This window comes from Marmota marmota, unplaced genomic scaffold (genome assembly GCF_001458135.2).
Source record: "Marmota marmota marmota unplaced genomic scaffold, marMar, whole genome shotgun sequence".
Taxonomy (NCBI): Eukaryota; Metazoa; Chordata; class Mammalia; order Rodentia; family Sciuridae; genus Marmota; species Marmota marmota.
This window is the reverse complement of record NW_026000164.1, coordinates 2,027,785-2,049,494: the sequence shown is the minus strand read 5'-3', so window position 1 is coordinate 2,049,494 and position 21,710 is coordinate 2,027,785. Positions and strand designations below refer to the sequence as shown.

The following is a 21,710-nucleotide window of genomic DNA, read 5'->3' as shown; positions in this document are numbered from 1 at the left end:
TTGGACCAGCTGCTCAGAGCTGGGCCAGGCTGCCACAAAGTAATGAACACCAAAACCACACAGTCCTTCTGCTCACATGCCACATCCTAAACGGTAACTGAAAAGAGCCAGGCCTCATCCAGGATCCCAAAGTGGGCAGGTACTGCACACCAGCCTAAGAAACTACCTGGTGACAACCTCCTCACCTAGGCTGAGGTGTTTAAAGTCCAGATTTACTTGTCAGATGGCTTGGATTTTATTATAGTGAGGACTATTGCCTGTTAGCAAGAAGCCTCTTCAGCACGTTCTCCTGTGAAAGCCATGACTAGCAGTCTTGCTTACGGGATAAAATTTCTTTCAAAACATATAATTAACAATATCACTTGCATCAACTACATACCCAGACTACTTACATCAAGTAAAACAACTTGGCGTGAGCCAAATGCTTTCTCACAGTACATGAATAGACTTAAGTTTTATTTTTGAACAAATTTTCCTATTGAGGTAATATTAATAGAAGTATTTTTAAATGTTAATTAAGACTTAAAAATCTGTAATTTGCAGAGATTCGTAATTTGTAAGGATCAAGATTTCAGTATTAGTTTCTACTTAGTTCTGAACTTTGAGAACGTAGACTCATCTGCCCACTCCCTCACTGCATGTGGAAGAGCAGCAAAGGCAAGGCTGCCTCTTTCAGTGAGCGGCCACCAGGACCCTCACTCAGAGCTCTGCAAGGCAGGGACACATCTGTTCTACTCACTATTATATACTTGGAACACACAAAACCACTCACTACATATTGTTTAGCAGAGATTGCACTAACATTACCTTGTTTTCTGAGTTTTTTGCTTGTGCAGTTGATGAATAAAGAATAAAGCAATTATTACTACAAAAGACGATGTCCTTCTCCATTCTCTTGGTGCTATCTCGAGAATCCTGAAAAGTAGAGAGAAATGTGTGTGTGTGGGGGGCGTCTCAACAAGTCAAAACTTAATAAAATCCTCTTAATAAAAAGAGGACATAGGGCTGGGGCATAACTCAGTGGTAGAGCGCTCGCCTCACATGTGAGAGGTAGTGGCTTAGATCCTCAGCACCACATAAAAATAAAATAAAGTTGTTGTGTCCATCTACAACTAAAAATATATATATAAAAGAGGTTCTACATGTTGACTGTGATTTTTACATTATGTTAAAAAGTTTCTTGATCTTAAAAATAAGGTGACCATCTCCCAATCTTTAGCATATAATTATATTCTCCTAGAAATGTGCAAACTATATCATCCCTATTTCATTCACTATCAGAACTGTGGTCCTTATCACAAACAACTTGGCAGTTTGCTGGAGCTGCCTGGCTTGAAGCCCTGAGGACAACATACTCATGTCACCCCAGGAACATGTCCCACTGTACAGTGGGACGGGGCCCCTCCCAGGTGGAAGAGCAGTCAGTGCCACTGACACCTCCAGGGGTGGGGGTTGGGGGTGGAGATAGAAGGCACAGTACCTTGTTCATGAAGGCCACGTCTTTGAAAGATTTCCGCACACCACTTCCAAGGATAACCACTTTGCAGTGACAGCACCACTGTGGTCTGAGTGCTGTGCTTTCTGCAATACCATGACCAGAGTCTTTATATCCAGACAGACCTAGAGGCAACCAACTTTTGTTAGTAATTAAAACTGACCGGTGACATAAGGCATCAGATTACACTGTACTGACCTTGGTTCAACTTACTTTATATTCTTTGATAAAAAATAATGTGACTGGAGTACAAATAAAGAAACACGTTTATTCTCAAACAACTGGGGAAACAATGCTAGCATGAAACAATAACAAAACTAAGTCACCAAGATATATTAGTATTCAATCAAGGCACTCAGTGAGTGGAGGAGGAAGAGATTTCTGTTGTTTGAGGTCAAGGTGCCACTAAAACATTTCATGAACAATAAAGAGAAATGTGCAGAGGAAATTTAAATAAGCATGACTTGGAGCATCAGAAAGAAAGAAAGCAAAGACCCAAGACCAAGTTAAAATATAAGTTCAGGATTTGGAGTCTACTCAGAACATCTCTGGGATGGGGGAGGTGGATGGGAGATGACAGAAAGAGCCAGGAAAAACACGGGTGACAGAAGCAGCTCCCAGCTAAGAGTTCCAAACTGCAGCATGGATGCTCTCAAAAAGACTTTAAAGATGAGAACTGAAGAGCTACTAGATTCCAGAAGGGTAACAACAGAAAAAGATCCCAAGGAAACTGGCGAGCAGGGAGACATGACAAAGTAGGCTGGTCCCAGCATGGCCTGAGGCAGGAGTGTGGTTTTTCAGTGATGGGCAGGGATGTCCCTCTGGGAAGAGGGTGGCCCTGCAAGGGCAGTGTAGATGCAGACAAGGGGAAGAGAGAAGGAAGAGGAGAAGACAAGCAACACACGCCAGACCGGCAGCCTTATCAGCACCACTTGGAGAAGGCAGTCAGTGGCACAGGTTTCAGGGACATGAAGAACAGAAGCTGCTTAAGGGTGAGCAAGTCAGAGGCTTCTTCCAACAGCCTGCAGACAGCTACACTCAACACTCCCTGGTTGACAGCAAGACACCACACACCACAGCACAAATGGCTGCACCACACTACAGAAAACAGACCGCCCAGCAAGGCTAATTAACCAAGGACTCACACCAGCACGGTGCCTGTTACTTGTTGAAAATAAAATTGAGACTTTAAAAAGAATAAGCTTAATTTTGAGTCAAGAATGGATTTGGGATTAACAAAAAGCTCACTAGCTCACCATTGCTTGTTGGAGGAAATGGTACATTAGGCTGCTTCAGCCGGTAAGAGCTGGCTAATCTGGGAGGGTGTGCAGATCCTGGTGGAGGCCCACGAAGAAGTAAATGCTGTCGATACTCCAAACCTGGGTTTATTCTGTGGCTACTGACCAAACCCATGGATGGAACATCTGGAGCATTACTAACCTCATAGCTGTTAGGAATTCGGACGTGAAGAAGGTCGGAAAACGCAGCCACAACACTGCTAATGTTCTAAAACAAAACGCAAAGCCCGTGTTAGTCACCCAGAAGGCCACAGCGCACCACCACTCTTGAAGAGAAACACACTTAGGGTGGATGCTGTCCGCCTGGTGCGTAAAGGGCAAGGAAATCCAACAATTTTTATTTAGACTTGAGAGTCCTGGGGAGGTGACGGGACACGTTTTAATGGACCAATATACAAGTGAAGTCTTCATCAACAGAGACCCTCAGGAGGAGATTTCAACTAACACGAGCAACTTGGGAGCACATTAAGCCATTTAGCTCTCTTAATACCTGAATGGTATAAAGACCTGAGCATAAGGGATAAGCTGACCTTTTTCAAAAGTTTTCAGAGCAAGCTCACATCACAGGGTGACCAGTCAGCTCTGGCCAAAAGTGTGAAACGGTCCACAAGAATGCTATTCTGTTAACGACCGAAATATTGTGATACAGCATTATGAGCTTGGTCTCCAATAAAATGTCTCTGCAGGATTCAGTTTATAAAGATTTAAAAATCCTCAGCAACTCACTAGTATTTGACATAGCAGCTGCTACCTAAAAAAGACTTTTCTACTACTTCTGCAAAACTTTTTTTGCTGATAACATTCTTTATTGATCGTTAGTTTTCTGCAGCCTTAAGTTTTGAAAAGGTGCCTCTCTAAATGTACATATCTTTTAATAGGAACTGTGGACTCCAACATCCCTTTCTGCCTTGACTTTGGTTAAGATCAATCTCCTGCTAATGCCAGTGCTCAAAAGCAGCTTAGAGGTCTAAATGCCCATTCACCCTACCCTCAACTTCATCTTTTGTTCTCGATGACTGTGCAATTTATGTAAGCCACCAATGTCTTCAATAATGGGACATACTCCATGGCATTAAGAAGTCATTTCATCTTTACCTCAGCAGCTGTAGGATGCAGGGTAATTGCTACAGATATGAGACCGGATCTGGGACCATTTGGGGATGAACCAAAAGGTGATGTAAAAAATAAAGTGCCTGGCTCAGTTTTGATGTCATTCCTTCTTGATTCTGAACCTTGAAAGAAGTGGAGGTAGGGGAGAGAAAGACACGTTAATGACTCTTCAAGGTCAAAATATGATAATAGTAAACCAGCGGGAAATGAAGAGGTAATGAGGCCAAGTGGTCTTACTTTTCACAGCTGTGCTAGGAAGAATCGGAATGATGGGGGATGGCACTGGCTCTGGAGGCTCCTCCTTGACCAGTGACAGATCTGGATACCTGCTCACTTCCACTCCAACCACACTCTCAGGAGAGGACGAGGGAACGAAGCTCTCAGGAGTGTCCCGATCACCACAGTGATCCTGTATCCTGGAAGAGGAGCACACACACATCATGGCGTGCAAACCCACCACAGGGCCTTCTCAAACCAACTCCATGTATCCCACAACAAGGATGCTCTCTGAGTGATCAATGGCAATAACATAAGCAGCAAATCAATCGCTCAAGGTCAAACAAGGACTCTCTTGGGAAAAATATAAACAGGTTTAGCTATGAAATAGTGTAAACAGCTGTGTTTCCTTCTGACCAAAGCTTTAGTATCAAAGTTTAAAGACTTGCCAAAGAGGAAGATGAATACTAACACCTCTGCAAAACTCCAGGTCACTGAGACTAAGCCTCCTGTTACTTGAATAGGAAGGAGCAGTCCATGCACACATTCAGCATCAGAGCTGCAAGCCAACAGACAGTGGCTGTGAAAATAGCCATCTTGCTGCTGCTGCTGCTTACCGTGGCAAGAGGGGAGAAAACCTGGGTGCTGTGGCTTCACAGATACTTCTTTTTCTTAACTGACAAAGTAAGGTGAAAAAAGAAGAAAGTGGTCCCTCCTGTCTAGTCTAGGACCTGGGTCCACCAGGGAAATGGTGAAGTCCCAGACTAACAGCTGCAGACTATTCCTGGGACTGCTGTCTGTCTCCCACGCCTCCCGCTCATGCTGACGGAGACCTGAGAAAGGCTTCTGGACAGCGTCCTATGAAGTCCAGGGTTGGAGCAGACACTGTACTGGGTCACCAAACACCATGCCCAGCAAGCTGCTGTTCACAGCCCATGAAAAGAGCAATGATGCCTACTCTCGGCAGTGAGGTACAAGAGAAAGAAGACCTGGACTCTGAACCAACAAGTTGCTCTTTTCTTTGGTCCAGTTTTCTCATTAGTAAAGTAAGAGACTGAGAGTCAGTGGATGTCTCATCAAATAGAAGTTATTATGCCAGATTTTCCAAGGAAAAGATAAAAACTTGAAGTATATCTCAACTCCTTGGAACTAACTAGTTGGGTGCTGATTAACTACTATGGGAACCTGATTCTCCCCAATCACAATCCTGGAGCCAAAGAACTAACACAAACTGGTGACAAGTCTGCACAGCAGCACTCTAGTATCTGCAGGTGCTTATCTCTCCTTCAGACATCCATGAGCGTCAGTGCACCCAGCACATGACCCTCACAGCCTGCAGAGGACGGTGATCTTTGAAATCCTTCCCATGAAGGTCTTTCATTGTTTTAATGTCTGTTCAATTATCATTTGTTGAATTCTCTAAATTATGCAAGATTTTTAAAATACATAATATAAGTATATCTGGTAGTAACAATGTCTTATAAAATTAATAAGCTCAAGAATAGTACTCAAATTTTATCCGTCCAATGTTTTTATATACTATTTCTTTACACATTATGCTAAATACATAAGAAAAAGAAATATCAACGATTTAAGAAAAAAATTCACTTGTACCTTAATTCTTCCTGATTATTGTGAGGTGGTGTTGGGAGAGATGCTGGAACATCGACTGTCTTTGGGCCTTGAGCAAGAGCTCTGGCCAGCAAGTCGTCCTGGGGCCGGAAGGGCAGTGGAAATGGCTTCGGTCCTAGAGCTTTGGTAACTGCAAAAGCCAACATACAAAACCATAAGTACATCTAGTCAAAGTTGATAAGCAGACAGCACTGGACAGTACTACTGTCACTGTACCAGACACAGCTGGTAAAGGTACACTTATCATAGGTATAAAACGTGGAGGCACAATCGTACCTTCATGGCTCACCAACACTCCAGCTTTTCCAGCAAGTTCTTCAGTTGTTGCAAAACCATTTGCCATCTTCTGACAAGCCATAGGAGGTGGTGTAGGAGGAAGAGAGGCAGGGGGTGTTGGAGGATTACTTAAATTATTCTGCTGCAGGAGACCAAAAAATTTTAAATTATATGCTACTGAGCAAATATGCAACGAGCTTGCTAATACCTAGTTCTGTGAATTTTTAGCAAATAGAAGCAAGGCTACAAAAATGTACTCAAGTTGCATCTTCATTTCCAAATGCACACCAGGAAGAAAAATATACATATAAAGCTAGAAGGGGTTTTGCAGAACTACTACTTATGATTTTGTGGATACATTATGATCCATTTGCTTATTGGACCTGGAGCTTGAGGACTTAGCTTTGCAATGAAGAAGCAAATTTCCATTAGGTCTGAGACTATTATATGCTACTCCTTTTCAGATTTCATGGTTATAAATTAGTAAAAGACAGCTTTAAAACTCTAATAAATTGTAATACGTTCTAAAAATTTATTTTATTAAATTCTCATAAAGATATGCCCTAGTTCTATGAAAAACTGAAGAATTTGTAATCCTAAACTTTAAATGCAACTTAAGATCTGATTGTTCAAGATCTTGTAAAAAAAGGCAAAAGGAGTAACAAAGTGCTATAAGGACCAAATATATTAACAGGTTCCTTTTCAAACATCTCTCCCAGTTTAATATTTTCCACCAACTTGCCACTTATTGTTTATCATCTCAAGGAACGTTGGAATCTACCATAATGCCATGCAAATCAAAAGTAGAGTGGAATTATAAATCTTGCAAAGATATGGGATTTCACTAAGTTCATGAAGTAACGGTGATAAACATCTTGCACTGAGAGGGTTTGTAACTGAAGAACAGCCCACATGGACAGAAGAGGGAGCATGAGAGAAGTTTTCAAATATTAAAGTCAGAAGAGAAGACCTCAGGAAAATACTCTCAAACACTTTGCAAAAATGATCTTTTTAAATAAGTCAGATATGAATTGAAGGTGTGTGTGAGATGCCATTATGAAACTGTTAGAAAAGCAATACCAAAAGATAAACTGATTTGGTTTTATAGTATTTTAATAGCCTAGCAACTAGTGTCAAAATTATCAGATAAAATGTATTTAGAACTTTTTAATTTCATTTTTCAAGGTAAAAGGCTAACCTTTTTTTTTTTTTTCCCTTTTATTAAGTACTAGGGATTGAAACCATAGGTGCTTTACCACTGAGCTATATCCCCAATCCTTTTTATTTTTGAGACAGGGCCTCACTAAGTGCTCAGGGTCTCACTAAGCTGCTGAGGCTGGCCTTGAATTTGTGATTCTCCCGCCTCAGACTCCTGAGTTGCTGGCATTACAGGTGTGTACCACCAAACCTGACCATAACCACTTTTTAAAAATCCCAGTATTTACTAGGTATTTGAATTAATTTTATAAGATAATAAAGGTTATAAGGAACCTGTATTTCCCTTACCATGGAAACTTTTAAAATTTGTATTCTTACCTACAGAAAATATCTTTTTTGGGGGGCTGGGGGTGGGAAGGAATCTGGTTCATTCAAAGCTGGCCCCAAAGAAGACCAAGGAGTTAGCTCCAAGAGCTCTAACTTCAGGGGATTCAGAGGACTCTTATGGGAAGGTACAGGAGGCAGTGAGCCCTGGAGAAACTTTCAAGTATTCATGTGAGAACTACCTCACCAGGTAAAATTCTTATCTGTTGGCTGTTTTTACGTTTTTGGGATACCTAGAAGCTTAGATGTAAACTAGGTGCAAAACCAAGACACACTCCACCAACTGTGATAAGGCATCCAAAGATGAAGCAAGGCAACACCCTGGTGAAGAAACATACCTTGTAGATCAACTGAGAATAGTAGTCCGAAACCCCTTCAAGGGTGGCACTGCCAAAAGTTCCTAGAAGTCGATTCCCACTATTAAATTGGCCACTGCCATAAGGAAGAAAGTGCGCAAAGTTCACTCCAATGATCGGTTCCATTAGAGGGAGCAGAGAGAGCTGCTATTAAAAAACACATTTAAGAGTAATGTACACGATAAGCAAAACTGAGTGTTCCTCAACTTCCTAAGACCCGAAGCAATTTAGGCAAATAAGACGTGAGAAAAATGAGACTTAGAATTTTGAAGTATCAAAATGTTGGAGAGAGAAATAATGAGCTCCAAAATAAGCTCTGTTCCCATCTGTCCTAAAAGGATGTTACCAAGGTGTCTCAAGAAATACAGGTTCCTCCCCTTTGCTCGGCAAGAAATCAGGCCTGAGCTGAGGCTAGGCACCAGCAACAGCAGTCAGGAGCCATCTCCCCGCTCTGTAACCACCATAGATGCGGAAGAGTAGAGTTTAGATGAGCAGAGTCCTGTGGCTGCAGTCACAAGAAGTGAGGACAGTTTTTCCTGGTGCCAAGGCTGCTCCTGACTTAACTGATCTGTCTACTGTGCTGTGAATTTCAGGGGCCAAGACGATAAGGTGCAATATTGGGTTTCTAGTCCAGGTGTCCTTTATCCTTGTAGCTCTCTACTTTAATTTGGAAATCATCAAAATAAAGAGAAAGCTGGATTTCACAGGCTGAAAAGCACTTGCGCTCTCACTTCCTCCAAGTTTTAAGGTGGCTGCTCTGAAAGACTCACCTGTTTCAGATGGGTGAAGGAGTCAGAGTTGGAGTACATGGTCTGCTTCTCCTCTTCATCCTTTTTCCTTTTCTTTGAGCGAGGTGCCGCCTTCTCCCCAGTCCTCTGAGTCCGTTTGCTTCGCTGTTTCTTGATTTCACTTCCTCCATCTGTTTTTGGCAACTGGTTGTTGCCACATCCAAAATCACCTTGCATTTGAGCCCCCAAAGTTTGCTAATGTAATTGGAAAGTTAAAAGTAAGTGAACTATCAACACGTTTGAGTCTTAGTTTATGCCCGACCTGTTCAAATCTATGGATCTTATTCCTAACACAGTACCAAAATCTAGGGAGGGAAGACATATAGTGGTGCCAAAGGTTTTGACTGTTTTCTGAAAATATCATTCCCTCTTTTTCAGGCATTATTCTCAAAGGTGAAAACAACCAGTTGCAGAGCTTGATGTCATATTTGCAATTAAGCTCTTCTTACAAATGAAAAACAAAAGCAAATCCAATGTTGATAACTTCAAATAAGTAGAATACTGATAGTGAGAAAACCACAACGAAACACTGTCGACATGTAAGATGATAGTTGTACAATATTAATTAGTGATGACAACATGGTTTCCAGAGTGGGTGATCCCTGAGCATTTGAGGACATTAACAGGGTTACAAGAGCCATCTTCCACATTTTAAAGAGGTTAATGGAAATTACATGCTTATTTAAAATACAGGCACATTTATCTCCTTTCTTTAGTTAGATCAGCTCAGTGTGGTAACCAGCAGAAAGACATGTTATGCATGAAACTGCAAGCCATGTCTTTTTTTAAAAAAAAATAGTAAACAAAATATTACTTATTATTATTTATAGGTTAAGTAGAAACACAGATTCCATGGAGATAGAAACAACAAAATATACAGTGGGTCTTTAGAGTTAAAAGGTTGCAGAACCATATTGAAAATGATAAGTCATTGGAATCTGGGATAGGTATAATTTAAAACAAAACAAAACAAAAGTAGTAGTTTTCATGATTCACACTTACCAATCCTTCCACTGGGTTCTGTGTGTCTACCAGTTTGTTATCCTTTGCACTGTTGTCTTCTGAACAGAAACTGCTCTCTGATCTCTGACTTAAAAGGGAAGAAGATTTTTTATTTTTCAACAAGTGTTTTAGAAGTTCATTCCCTGACTCTCCTTTGGTAACATGGACTCCAGCCAAATGGGGAGGACTCTGCACCAAGGAGACAGGACCAGCTGCAGTGTCTGCTTCCTTGCTACCAGTTTGCTCCTCCAATTTAGTGTCCTCTTGACCCGGGCATGGCTCTGATTCAGCTTTTTCCAGTTTCACTTCTTCACTTTTGGCAGGGGTTTCTATGGAGAGCTCATCCACCTCCGAATTTGCATAAGTCTGTGGGTTTGGAGCTCCTTGTGAGAAATCATTACTGGGAAGTCTGTTTTCCAACTCTGCACATGGCTGGGCTGATGCCACACTGGCAGGTGAAGGGCCACCTGGCTGCCCTGTCTCCTCTCCCTGCTGAGGACGCTCACCAGGTGTGCTTGCCGAGGGAGTGGAGGCAGTTTCTGAGATGCCTGGTGTTGGGGGAGCAGTCGTATCTGAGTGAGGAGTTGATGGTGCTTTGGTGGATTCTGCATCATCGTCTTTCTTCTTCTTCCTTGTTCTGCGCTTCTTCCCTTTTTCTTCTGGGATTATATCAGAGTACAGCTGAATGAGAGACTGAGTTGATCCCGGATAACTCTGTCCATGGGTTATGGTAGGGTCTGGGCCACAGGGGAGGCCGCTGTTTGCTACTGGAGGTGTTACTGGTAAAGCAGGGGTGAATGGGGGCCTCAATGGGGACTGCTGGAAGGTGGTTCCAGAAAGACTTCCATGCCCCTGCTTAACAGAATGGAAGCTGGGGCTTCCACTAGGAACAGACGGTGAATCAGGAACAAATGAGGGAGGTACCACCTGTCTTCGTTCATTGGTTTGAGTAAAATTTTGGGTGGGGGGTGAATTAACAGATCTGTGTTGTACATTCTGCTGCTGTAAAACCTGCCCCATCTGCTGTTGGTGTTGTGGAGACTGCTGAAGGGGTCGTGGAGGCTGCATAAAATTGCAAGGATGGTCAGAACCATAGAATGGAACCTGGTTCACAGATGTCCTGCAGGCCAGCTCAGAGCCCATCAGGCCATGCTGCTCCATTTCCATCCTCTGCTGCAAAGCTCTCTGTCTGTCTACTTCTTGCATCAGCTGGATTCTTTGTCTTTCCTGCTGTTCTCGTAAACGTTCCTTTCGCTCCCGTTCTTGAAAACTTTCACTGAAAGGGTTGTTATCATCAAATTCGACTCGTGGTGGTGGCCCACTCTGTGGGTTTGCATTGGACACTGTACCTGGGGCTGATGTGCAAGGTTTCATTGGTATTTGGGCAATTGGGGGCTGAATCCGAGGAGGATTGAGGGGCAGGTGAGCAGAAGCATTGGTAGGTTGCCAGCCAGGTAGACTGGGCATTCGAGCAGGGCTAGCGTGGCCAGGGATGACCGCTGTGTGCTGCTGGTGCTGCAGCTGCTGCGGCACTATGGGGAAGTTAGGTTGGCTCATGGTGGGTGGAGTGGCACCTGGAACCAGGGGTGGTTGGGGCTGGACACCAGGCATTAGGATGGGGGGTCCCAGTGCACACTGCTGCTGCTGCTGCTGTTTGATCCGATAATCTTCAATCAACTCAGCATGCTCTTTCTGTTGTTTACGAATCTGAAATAAGTATTAAGTAAGTTATATATCATTTAAACTACCCATTGAAAAGATAAAACAATGCACACAGTTATACAGGAAGCAGCTAATTTATAAGGCCTTAGAAATTACACAAATATATAAGGTCAGAATAACTGAGATTTAACTCGAATTTAAATTTTTAAAACATTTTTTTAGTTGTAGCTGGACATAATACTTTTATTTTATTTATTTTTATGTGGTGCTGAGGATCAAACTCAGTGCCTTTCATGTGCTAGGCGAGTGCTCTACCACTAAGCCACAACCCCAGCACCTCAAATTTTAATTTTTTAAACATTAAAATTTTGCTTCTTAAATATGCAAAATAGTACATTTTAAACAAAATGAACTACTAGCATGTATGCCACGCTCCTCCCTGAGATGTAGGAAGACTGTAGGCATGCCCTAGCTCTCTCCTTTTACCTCGACCCTTGAATGCAAAATAGGTCATCAATATGTCTATTATAGCCACCTATGAAAATTCAGACAGGGTTCTTGCAATTGCCATGTTTGCTCACCAGAAATGCAGCCTCAATCTGCGCACCAATGTTCCCGTCTGTACGTGAAGGGCACATAACACAACTTAACTTCGTTAAGTTGGACTAAGTGATCTTCCTTGAGTGGACTGCTCAAGGCAGCCACTCAATGAAAGAGACCATGCTAGCTCTTTGTACATAAAACAAAATTTTTAAAAAACCTCCAAACAATACCCTATCAAAAAACTAGATTTATAACATTCTTTGTATTTGATGGATACCATACTCAAAATCATAATTTTTGAAACCTATACAAGCTCTGAGATAATATTGTCAATTGTTTCTAATCAGGCTCTAAGTAATGACTAATGTCAATTCAATCATTCCAAAAATGTTTGTGCCTCAATGCGCCAAGTACTAGGACAAAATATCAGTCAAATAGTAGTCCATCTTTCTGTGGACCTTGCCATGAGGAAGGTAGGGAAAGAAGGAATGCAAAATATTGTTATGTATCTTTCAAAATCACTTGATTTTCAATAAATATTATACTGATATACTGAACAAGGCTGAACATGATGAGATGCCAGGGTGCTTCCCAAGTGCTCCTAACAGTAGTTTTTCAACTTTCAATTTCTTATGTTTCCCAGCCAGACCAACATCTTCTATAAATAAGGGTGTTTGGTCTTTTCTCTAGTAGCTGTGTGACTTCTCATTTCTTGTCCTCGTCTTTTCTACCCAGTTTACCAGTGAGAACTGAGGCACTGCACTTCACTGATGGCAGTGAGGTACACAGCACCTGAAACAGCATCTACCCTAGGATGATTTCTATGCACATAAACACATGTCTTTCCTCTGGCATTTCTGACTACTTTTAAAAACTTTACTATCAACCACCTTTGTTACCTTTGTTACCTTTGTTTCTGAGATCAGGCTGGATCATAGGCAACTACGTTGTAACAATGTGTCTCACTTTTCAAATTAAGTGGAGTATTAGCTTCTATAGAGGATCTGATCAATGGGGATATGTGCAAAAACTAGGCCCTTGACAAAAACATCTCATACAGATACAGCAAAATCAGTAAAAGTGCTAAATATACTTAATTATGAAATTATCTACTTTTAAAATAACATTTACCTACACTAAATATTTAAGTTTAAAATGTAAAAAGAAGCTTCTCATTTTATAATGGTTCTAGTTTTAAACTATAGCAATATTATAATCACCTGCCACTGGTATATTATTTTGGTAGCTATGGATTGCAGGGGAGACTGGAGTCCAAAGCCATAATCAAATAGTTAGCTACCTGCAATACATCACCGGAAACTGGACTGACTCAGCAGTTCTCATCAGGAAAATGTGCCAGTATTATTTCCAGAAGTAGAAAACAGGGCTGAACGTGATGAGATGCCAGGGTGTTTCCCAAGTGCTCCTAACACAGCAGCATTCCAACTCTGCTGAGTCAGTATACTCTGCCCCCTTCTAGCACTAACACACCTGGCTTTCTTTAAAATTGTAATGTAAACATTATGATTGACAAATTAGAGGCAGAGTTTAATCATTGGTGTATAAATCTAAGAACTTTAACACATATGGAATTAACATCACCATCATCACAATCAAGATGGAGACGCAATCCATGACTCCTGAAAACTCCATTATGCCACTTATTTATATCATATACTCTTCCATCCCTCACCCATGGCCATCGTTCGGCTATTATTCATCTTTATAATTCTATAATTTCAAGAAAGTAATGCAATTATAACCAGTACATAAACCTTTTGGGATTTCCTCAGCATAATGCTCTTGAGATTCAAGTTGACTGCATCTATCAGAAGTTCAATGTTATCATTGTGTGGTATTCCACTGTATGGGGTACCGCACTTTAACCTTTCATCTTTGGGGTGGGGGTCATTTTTCTGAGATGTGGGTCTTTCTATGTTGCTCACACTGGTCTTGAACTCATAGGCTCAAGAGATGCTCCTACCTCAGCCACCTGAGTGGTGGGAGCTAAACAGGTACCAATGTGACCAGCCAATCATTCCAGTTTTCAATGAATATAAATATTCATGTAGAGGTTTTTGTGCAAACCTAAGGGTGCTTTTTTTTTGGGGGGGGGGTTTGGGTAAATACCTAGGTGTGTGCTCTAAAATCACTGTGAATACTTTGTTTTAAAGCGAATTTTCCTTTTCAGTTTAATTATTCAGTTTTAACATCTTAAGGTCAACGCCTACAGAAAGCATACTTCTCATCCCTAATTCTACTTCCATCTAGAATCTCCCTGTGAACCATGTTCTCAAAAAAGTCACACGCTGTAGCCAGGAACATGGCATAGCTTGTGATCCCAGAAACTGAGAAGTCAAGGCAGGAGGATCCAAGTTCAAGGCCAGCCTCAGCAATTTATCATGAACCTGTCTCAAAATAAAAATAAAGAAGGGCTGCAGGTATAGCTCAGTAGTAAAGCACCCTTGAGTTAAATATCCACTAACAACCCCACCAAACACACACACACCAAAGACTCTTAGACGACACAGGAGCGTAGAGTGATTTCTTAGTGCAGAGGAAATAATGGAATTTCTTTGAAGATTCTAGGGTTGCTAAAAATATAAAAATAGTTCTTCTAAATCGGAACTATGAAAACTGATCTCTCCATGGCAGTTAGTACCTATGTGCTCGGATGGCCACTCTCAGGAGAGGACTGGGGCTGTTATGGCTGTGGTTAATAAGCAGTGCCCAGGCAATGTACTTACACATGACATTTAATACCAACCAGGACCCTGCGCTCCCAGTGAGCCACACATCACATATCACTCTGGTGCTGAGGGCTTCCATCCAACAACCTATCTGTTACCTGCTCCAGCTGCTTCTGAACCATGCTTTGCTGCTCAGTAACGTGCTTGAGCTGCTCTGCATCCTCTTCTGGGAATTCTCGCCCTGCCTTCTTGGCAGTGCGCTGTTTAGCTGAAAGGGCCTTCTTAGATTTTCTATGTGCACCAATTTGTTCTTCAAGATACTTCTGCTGCATCTGAAGAAGCTGCTGAGTCTCCTGAAGCCATTCTTCATACTGTTTACGTTGTGAGTCATCTGAGGGAAAAATAAAAAATTCATCTGTGTTTATTTTCTAAAGGGCCCGAGATTATCATCAAGAGTTACACAAATCTATTTTGTAAGGAAATACAGTTTCATCATGATCATTTAATAGAAAATTTGAAAACAGGATTCTAAATATTAGACTATTATGTAATTATAAAGTAGAAGAGTTTAGAAATACATTTAATGACGGAAACCAGAAAGTACATACTTAGGACATTGGTTAAATTAATACTTATAAATACTACAAAACACAATCGTAGAAATGAAATGCTTTCTACCTACAAGACTATCAAATGATCTAACCCAAAAGTCAAACAATAAGTTATATGTTTATGAATTCAACTTTACCAATTTTGAAGAGACAAAGTAAGTCTGTCCTATTAAGGTCCAGAGAATGGACCAGGTAATCATTTCCCATTAAATTTCCCTTAATTTATAAAGCTTGCCCTCTTCCTTACTAGTGAAAAAAATAAACAAAACCGGGGTGGCGGGGGGATTCATAATATTGGATCCAATGTGAAGGACCAATGTGAAACCTACTTTTTATAAAGGACATCCATAAATTGAAAACACTGGTAATTTGTTTTATTGATTTTGTAACTTACATCTCTATAAATAAGGGGAGGGAACAGTTAAGCAAGTAAAATCTTTTCTACTCCTAGGATTGTGGCTGTATCTCCCCAGACAGTCACTTCTCTTCCTCTTGCACCAACACTCCCCTCCTCACTTTCTAAGGGCACTTTACTCCATTGATGCCAATCCCCCTCCCCCCCCCAAAAAAAGTGTAGGGGGTCATCTCATGTAGTGAAAAATTGTGAGTATACCTCTTTGACTCACAGCAAGACAAAGAAAGAAATACAATCCTAGAAGGACATCTGAAAATAACATCAATGATAACAATATCATCATACATTAAGAATCCAACCAAAGCCAATGGGCACAATAAAGCCAGAAAAAGCCAGTTGGTTACAGTAGTTGTTTTTAATGCAAATATGTATTCAAATTATAATCATAATTAGTGCAGGGGAATTCCAAAAGGTCAAACTTTGGGTTTGTTCCTAAACCCAGAAGTTCCAGCACATGTATGAACTTGAAATCTAGTCTATAAAATTTGAAGGGCATTTTTCAAGAACAGGCTTTTTCACAAGGTTTCAGAAGTTCTGCTTCTGGTAGAATGAGACCTACCGCAAGGAAAGCCTTTCTGGTTTCTGGAACCAGGAGAGCAGAGGTGAGCAAAATGAAAGATAATGGTGAAAAAAGTTAGCTAAACAGTCTGAAGATTTCAAAAGGTTCAGTTTGGGCAGAACTTTTAAATACTATCCTGAACCACCTTGGGACCCCTGAGGTTAACTAGAAAGGACTCAGGGGCATCCTGCTTACTTGACCTTCACACCATGCTGCAAACTAGCTTCTCTCTGAGCATATGCCTTTTGTCTTTCCCAGTTAGCATCCCTGTCACTTAGGTAGACTGTCATGAGAGCAAATGGTGTTCTAATTCTACAGACTGTAAAGTGCCCAATCTACAAACAAAAACAGCAACAACAGTTTTGAAGAGAATGGGGAAGATGACTTTTCTGTATTAAAATACATTTTTCTAATTCTTCATGCACGGTGAAAAAAAGCAACGAAAATACATGCCTTGCAGAAGACAACCCTAACAGGGAGGGATGCCTGTTAAAAAAGGAGAACCCTCAGTTGAAGGCAGCACTCCTAAACTAACTCCAACTGCTCGGAACAGCACAAACACAGTCAAACAAGCAACCCCAGAAAACATGTGACTTATTAGATTTATACTTACTGACAAAGCCTGGACCAAAATTTGGAGGATTAGGCCTAGAAATCTGATGTGTTATACTGCCATCCTAAAATAAGTAAAATTTACAAATATGTTTAATTCCACACTTCAGATAAAGGGAAAAGAAAAAACTTTATAAAAAGAAGGAAAAAAAAAAAAAAGAAAGAAAAACAGAAAAAAAAATAAACCCTTTAATTTTCTAGAATATCTTTAGTTTTGATTTTTATAAAAATTAAGAAAAATTAGTGGGGTGATGATCTAAATTATGAAATTTTATTTTATGTCTCTGTACTATTATATTTGAATGATTTCAGATAAAAATAATTATGTTTGAGATAAACAATTATATAAGAAATATAATACTAGCATAAATCCAATACTGCTAGTACTAGGCTAGAGATCCATAGAAAACCTCACTTCTTAATTAAGTCTACTTAATTTCTTCGATCATTGAATTGATAAACACACGTTCCACATTTTTAAACACCAGTCCATAGCACAGTTATTTATAAGAACTAATGTTCTTACATACAAATAGTAAAAGAGAAATTCACTAATAGAAATGTCTTATTTTATAAATAAATATCTTGTTTCTTTGAAGGTGAGTGTTATTCTAATAATTCCTAGGCAACCACCTGATTAATAAAATGGATTTTGAAAAACTGTTTACATGATTGTCACAAGTTCTGCTAGACACAAACTGTACAAATAGTCACAATTATAAATGATACTAAGCAGCCACAATGCACAAAGTGCAATCTTTATAACACTGCAATGAGGTTGGCATGACATTTGACAGAGCAGAAGAGAGATTAAAAAACTTGCCCCAAGTTGCAGAGTAAATTCAGAGTTGGTTTTTAAAAATTTAATCTATGCAATTTCCAATGTATCAAATGGTGTCTCCTTTTAATAAGGAAAAAAGATATAATCAACAGCATAAATAAGTGTAACTGGCAGAGTAAAAAGAAAAATTCCAAAAGGACATACAGTAGGTAGCTCTTGTTTTCCAGGTAGATACATTTTAACCAAAACAAAACAAAACAAAACAAACAAACAAAAAAAAACCACTGTAGAAATACCACATGAAAGGAGGAATTCCATTTCTCCAGAAACTACCTAACAGCAAGAATACAAAATAAATATTCACGCTTCAAGCTTATTTTAAACAGAGCATATCCTCAGAACTAAGTCATGCTAAGGAAAATATGAAACACAACCACCCATGTCAAAACAGAATGATTCTGCTCTTTTGTTGCTACTGTTTTACATTCTAAACATAATAGATTCATTCCAAAGTTCGTCTTCCGGGGGCAATAAATGTATGCATGTATGTATGTAAAACCAGATGCCCTAGTCATTTGGTTTCCTGCCAGGTGACTTTCTACCCTTAAGTGTAGGTCCTTTCCAGAAATTACATTCAATGTTTTTAACCTCAACTTGTTTTCTGTTCTAAAAGCAGTTTAACCCCTCCATATCTGCTGCACTGACGGTACAAACAGGCAGGGCCCTAGGCTACCCTCCTGTGTGGAGTGGCCTTACTGTGAGATGGGTTTAGTGGGAAACAGGACAGTGTGCCCTCCAGAGTGACACATGAGCAGGGTTACCTGAGCAACAGCCTGAGGAACCAGGTTCTGTCCTTCACTGCCCTGTGCTCCAGCCACTGGTGGGCCCATGAAGGGGAACCTGTAAGAAAAAAACCCCACTATGTGTCAAACGGTAAGCTTCTCAAACTAAAACTTGTTTTAGGTGCCCAAGAATGTTCTTCTCCAGGGAAGGAAGAATTGTGGCAATGTGTCCCTGTCGAGAGGCCTCATAAGCTCCATTTTCTGTGTATCCAGCAGAACCTTCTCCACTTCACCATCTGTGAACCTGGGTGATTGTTACTCTAACAGCATCTGGGGATAGTTTCAGGGAGGCTGTGGAGAAAAGCCAGCTAAACTAATTCCAGAGGCTGGATTCTGTTACATGACTCTAATATGAATTGAATTCAAGCCTTTATGCATAAAAATAGAGCAAAGATTTAGCTTTATCACATAAACTAAGGACTTTTTTCCTTTTCTAATTTTTATTAAAAATTAATTAGCAGCTTATCTATTTATATCCTAAAACAAAAAATTTTACTCAAAAGTTCATATATTTTCAGTAGATATATTTCTGTATCTACTGAAAAAGCCATTTAACAATTGGTAACTTGGGGCTGGGGATGTGGCTCAAGTGGTAGCGCGCTCGCCTGGCATGCGTGCGGCCCAGGTTCGATCCTCAGCACCACATACAAACAAAGATGTTATGTCTGCCGATAACTAAAAATAAACAAATATTAAAAATTTAAAAAAAAAAAACAATTGGTAACTGACCAATACAGTGAAATGTCCCTTACTCAAATTAGACTGATAAGCCTTCCACAGAAACATGTGGCCTATATGAAAACATTTCCTCCAGAGTTATTGAGTGCTTTAACATATCAAGATACACACATAGCACAAACACATTTCAAAACACACTCCAAACACTGCGGGCATTTAGGTAGTACTGAAGTTTAGAATGTGCATTTTTGATTTCTGACTCAGGGCTGTGAATCACTCACCACCCCTTCTGTGACTACAGCTTTGTCTAAAATGATACTCAATCCAGACTTAGGTATCTGCATCCTTATGCAACTACCATACTACTCTCAAAGGGTCCATCATGTCCATTTCTGTGAAGCACTCAGGAGAACAGTAACTAAACATTGAGCACACAAGCACATGCTTAACTGGTAGAAAGATGATACTGAATGGGCATCAGATGCTGGAAGACTTCTGACTCTGAGGCTTGCATTTAAAATGTTCTGAGAAGAAATCCAAAGGTTTCACTAGAATGCCAAGCAGTCTCAAGACAAAAAGGTTAAGAACCGTTGTGATGGAGGAACAGTGCTAATTAACACTGCTCAGCATTGAAAGTCACTAGGTACCACTACCTTTACTTTGATCCCAAGAATGTTAATCATGTCCAGAATATCCACAGGTGTGTGTGTATTTATATTTTTTTTTTTTGGGGGGGGTGCTGGGGATTAAACCTAGGGCCTTGTATATGTGAGGCAAGCACTCTACCAAGTGAACTATATCCCCAGCCCCAAAAACTATATTCTTAAGGATTCAAATTTCTCTGAAGTATCATCTTTTTCTTAAATCTATGCAATTTTATATTTGATTCCATAATTATATCCCCTTTAATAAAAATGTTTTCAACAAGATTATTAGGCTAAACTGAGCCTCTCTGCTTGCTGTACTGACAGGTTCTCAAACAACAATTCACAGTGTTCACTGGAAATGGAAATATGCAGCACCATCCCTAGATGTTCTCACTCAGTAGGTCTGCAGTTGAACAAAGAACCTGCATTTTCAAAAAACTACAACAAAAAGCCACATAATTCTGACAGTGGTTCATGATTAAAATATAAGAAATATGGCCTTGTAGTCGTACTTATTCTACTTTCACAATTACGCTAACAACACTTAGAGCCACCTTTAATGCATAATTCCCTTTTTACTGCTGTGCATGAAAACCTGTGAAATCTTCATCTGTTCTTGACTTTCTCTTCTGGTTCAAAATCAGTTTGGTGATATTTTAGAGCTGAATTCACAATTGCCTTAATCAACGCTTTTATGTTAACTGAAAAGTTTTTAGTAAGCACTGCCAATGAAACAAAACACCCCTCCCCACCCCGCACTTTGTGTTTACCCTATCTAAAATTAATGGAGATTCTTTATACGTGTACAGCTCTTTCTCACTGTATCCCACAGTATCACAACCACTGTTCATTTCTGGAAAGCGAGCGAGTCTCGCATGTTCTTTCCAGGACTAGCACCAACCTCATGCAGTTCAGACACCCATGGGACGCACACCTGAACCTACCTGCTCATCACCATTGGTGGCATGCCTAGAGTGCTCTGTGCCATCACTTTGTTTATGCCTTTGAGGGCCACCATTTTGGCTTTCATTATAGGATCTGTAATTGCATCAAAATCTAAAGAAAAAAAATACATTTTAAAAGTTACTTACTTCATAGTACTTGGCTCAAGGTACATTAAATGACATGTAAGTACAACAAACATTGTTCAATTTACAGATTTCCATAACACCTTATTATTATTTAATAATCAGTACAGGTTTTTATACTAGATGAGGGAATTATGAGATCGTTAACAACCTTATTCTGAATTTGATTACACTTCAGTAATCCATAATTGAAGCACACTTTAACACTCAGTCCTGCAGCAACTAAATAAAGAAGTCTATTGAGTCTAAGAGAGAGCATAGCAAAAATGTACAGCAATACAAGTCCCTCCCACCCAAACTTCTGCAATGCTGGTCAGGATGGTTTACCACTGTAGCTTCAGGAATAAGAACCCGCAGATATTTAAATACTAGGAAATAAATCAGTCTTCTCTCTTTAAAAGAAAAATGTATAAATTCCTTGAGGTCAGCCCTCAAAAGTATTGGGAGGCTACCAAGAAATATCTTTTTTGTATATAAATGGAAAAAAGGAGCTCCATGACAAAATTGGTAGCACATACAGGGTAGCACATGTTCTTCACTTAGGAGAAGCAACCCTCAGGCAAGTGCCTTCTGTGGACTGATTACACTCTGGAGCACTGATGTCTTGGGCTTCATGGCTCTATTTTTGTTGTTAATATTAGTAAACCAATAGAGATAAGTTAAATATAGGGCTATGGGAAAAAACTACCAAGAATTTACTATGTGAAAAAGGATAGCAGAGAGCTTTATTTCTATAATAATTTCCTTAAATTCATTATTCCATGATTGAAAATACACAGCAGCAATAGGGTGACAGGTAGAACAAGGATCACAACTCCAAGTTTTCAATCTCTTGATTTACCTGGAAGGAATCTAAAGCTTGTAATT

The 21,710-nt window shown here is 40.1% G+C and overlaps 1 protein-coding gene across 13 annotated transcripts in view; it reads right to left on the bottom strand.

Annotated features, from left to right (window-relative positions):
* Kmt2c (lysine methyltransferase 2C) overlaps window positions 1-21,710 on the bottom strand; it is a 255,597-nt gene that overhangs the window by 13,414 nt on the left and 220,473 nt on the right. For 9 of the 13 annotated variants that reach the window (XM_048786668.1, XM_048786664.1, XM_048786669.1 and 6 more), the window contains 14 exons: window positions 20,700-20,811; window positions 18,410-18,488; window positions 16,809-16,872; window positions 14,769-15,001; window positions 9,716-11,422; window positions 8,696-8,908; window positions 7,908-8,072; window positions 6,028-6,169; window positions 5,734-5,881; window positions 4,141-4,319; window positions 3,889-4,025; window positions 2,752-3,001; window positions 1,481-1,620; window positions 808-915 (listed from right to left, as the gene is read on the bottom strand). In XM_048786668.1, coding sequence (XP_048642625.1) covers window positions 808-915; window positions 1,481-1,620; window positions 2,752-3,001; window positions 3,889-4,025; window positions 4,141-4,319; window positions 5,734-5,881; window positions 6,028-6,169; window positions 7,908-8,072; window positions 8,696-8,908; window positions 9,716-11,422; window positions 14,769-15,001; window positions 16,809-16,872; window positions 18,410-18,488; window positions 20,700-20,811 — 3,677 coding nt within the window. The remainder of the gene's footprint in view (window positions 1-807; window positions 916-1,480; window positions 1,621-2,751; window positions 3,002-3,888; window positions 4,026-4,140; window positions 4,320-5,733; window positions 5,882-6,027; window positions 6,170-7,907; window positions 8,073-8,695; window positions 8,909-9,715; window positions 11,423-14,768; window positions 15,002-16,808; window positions 16,873-18,409; window positions 18,489-20,699; window positions 20,812-21,710) is intronic. The other 4 variants (XM_048786667.1, XM_048786671.1, XM_048786666.1 and 1 more) reach the window with 4 other exon arrangements.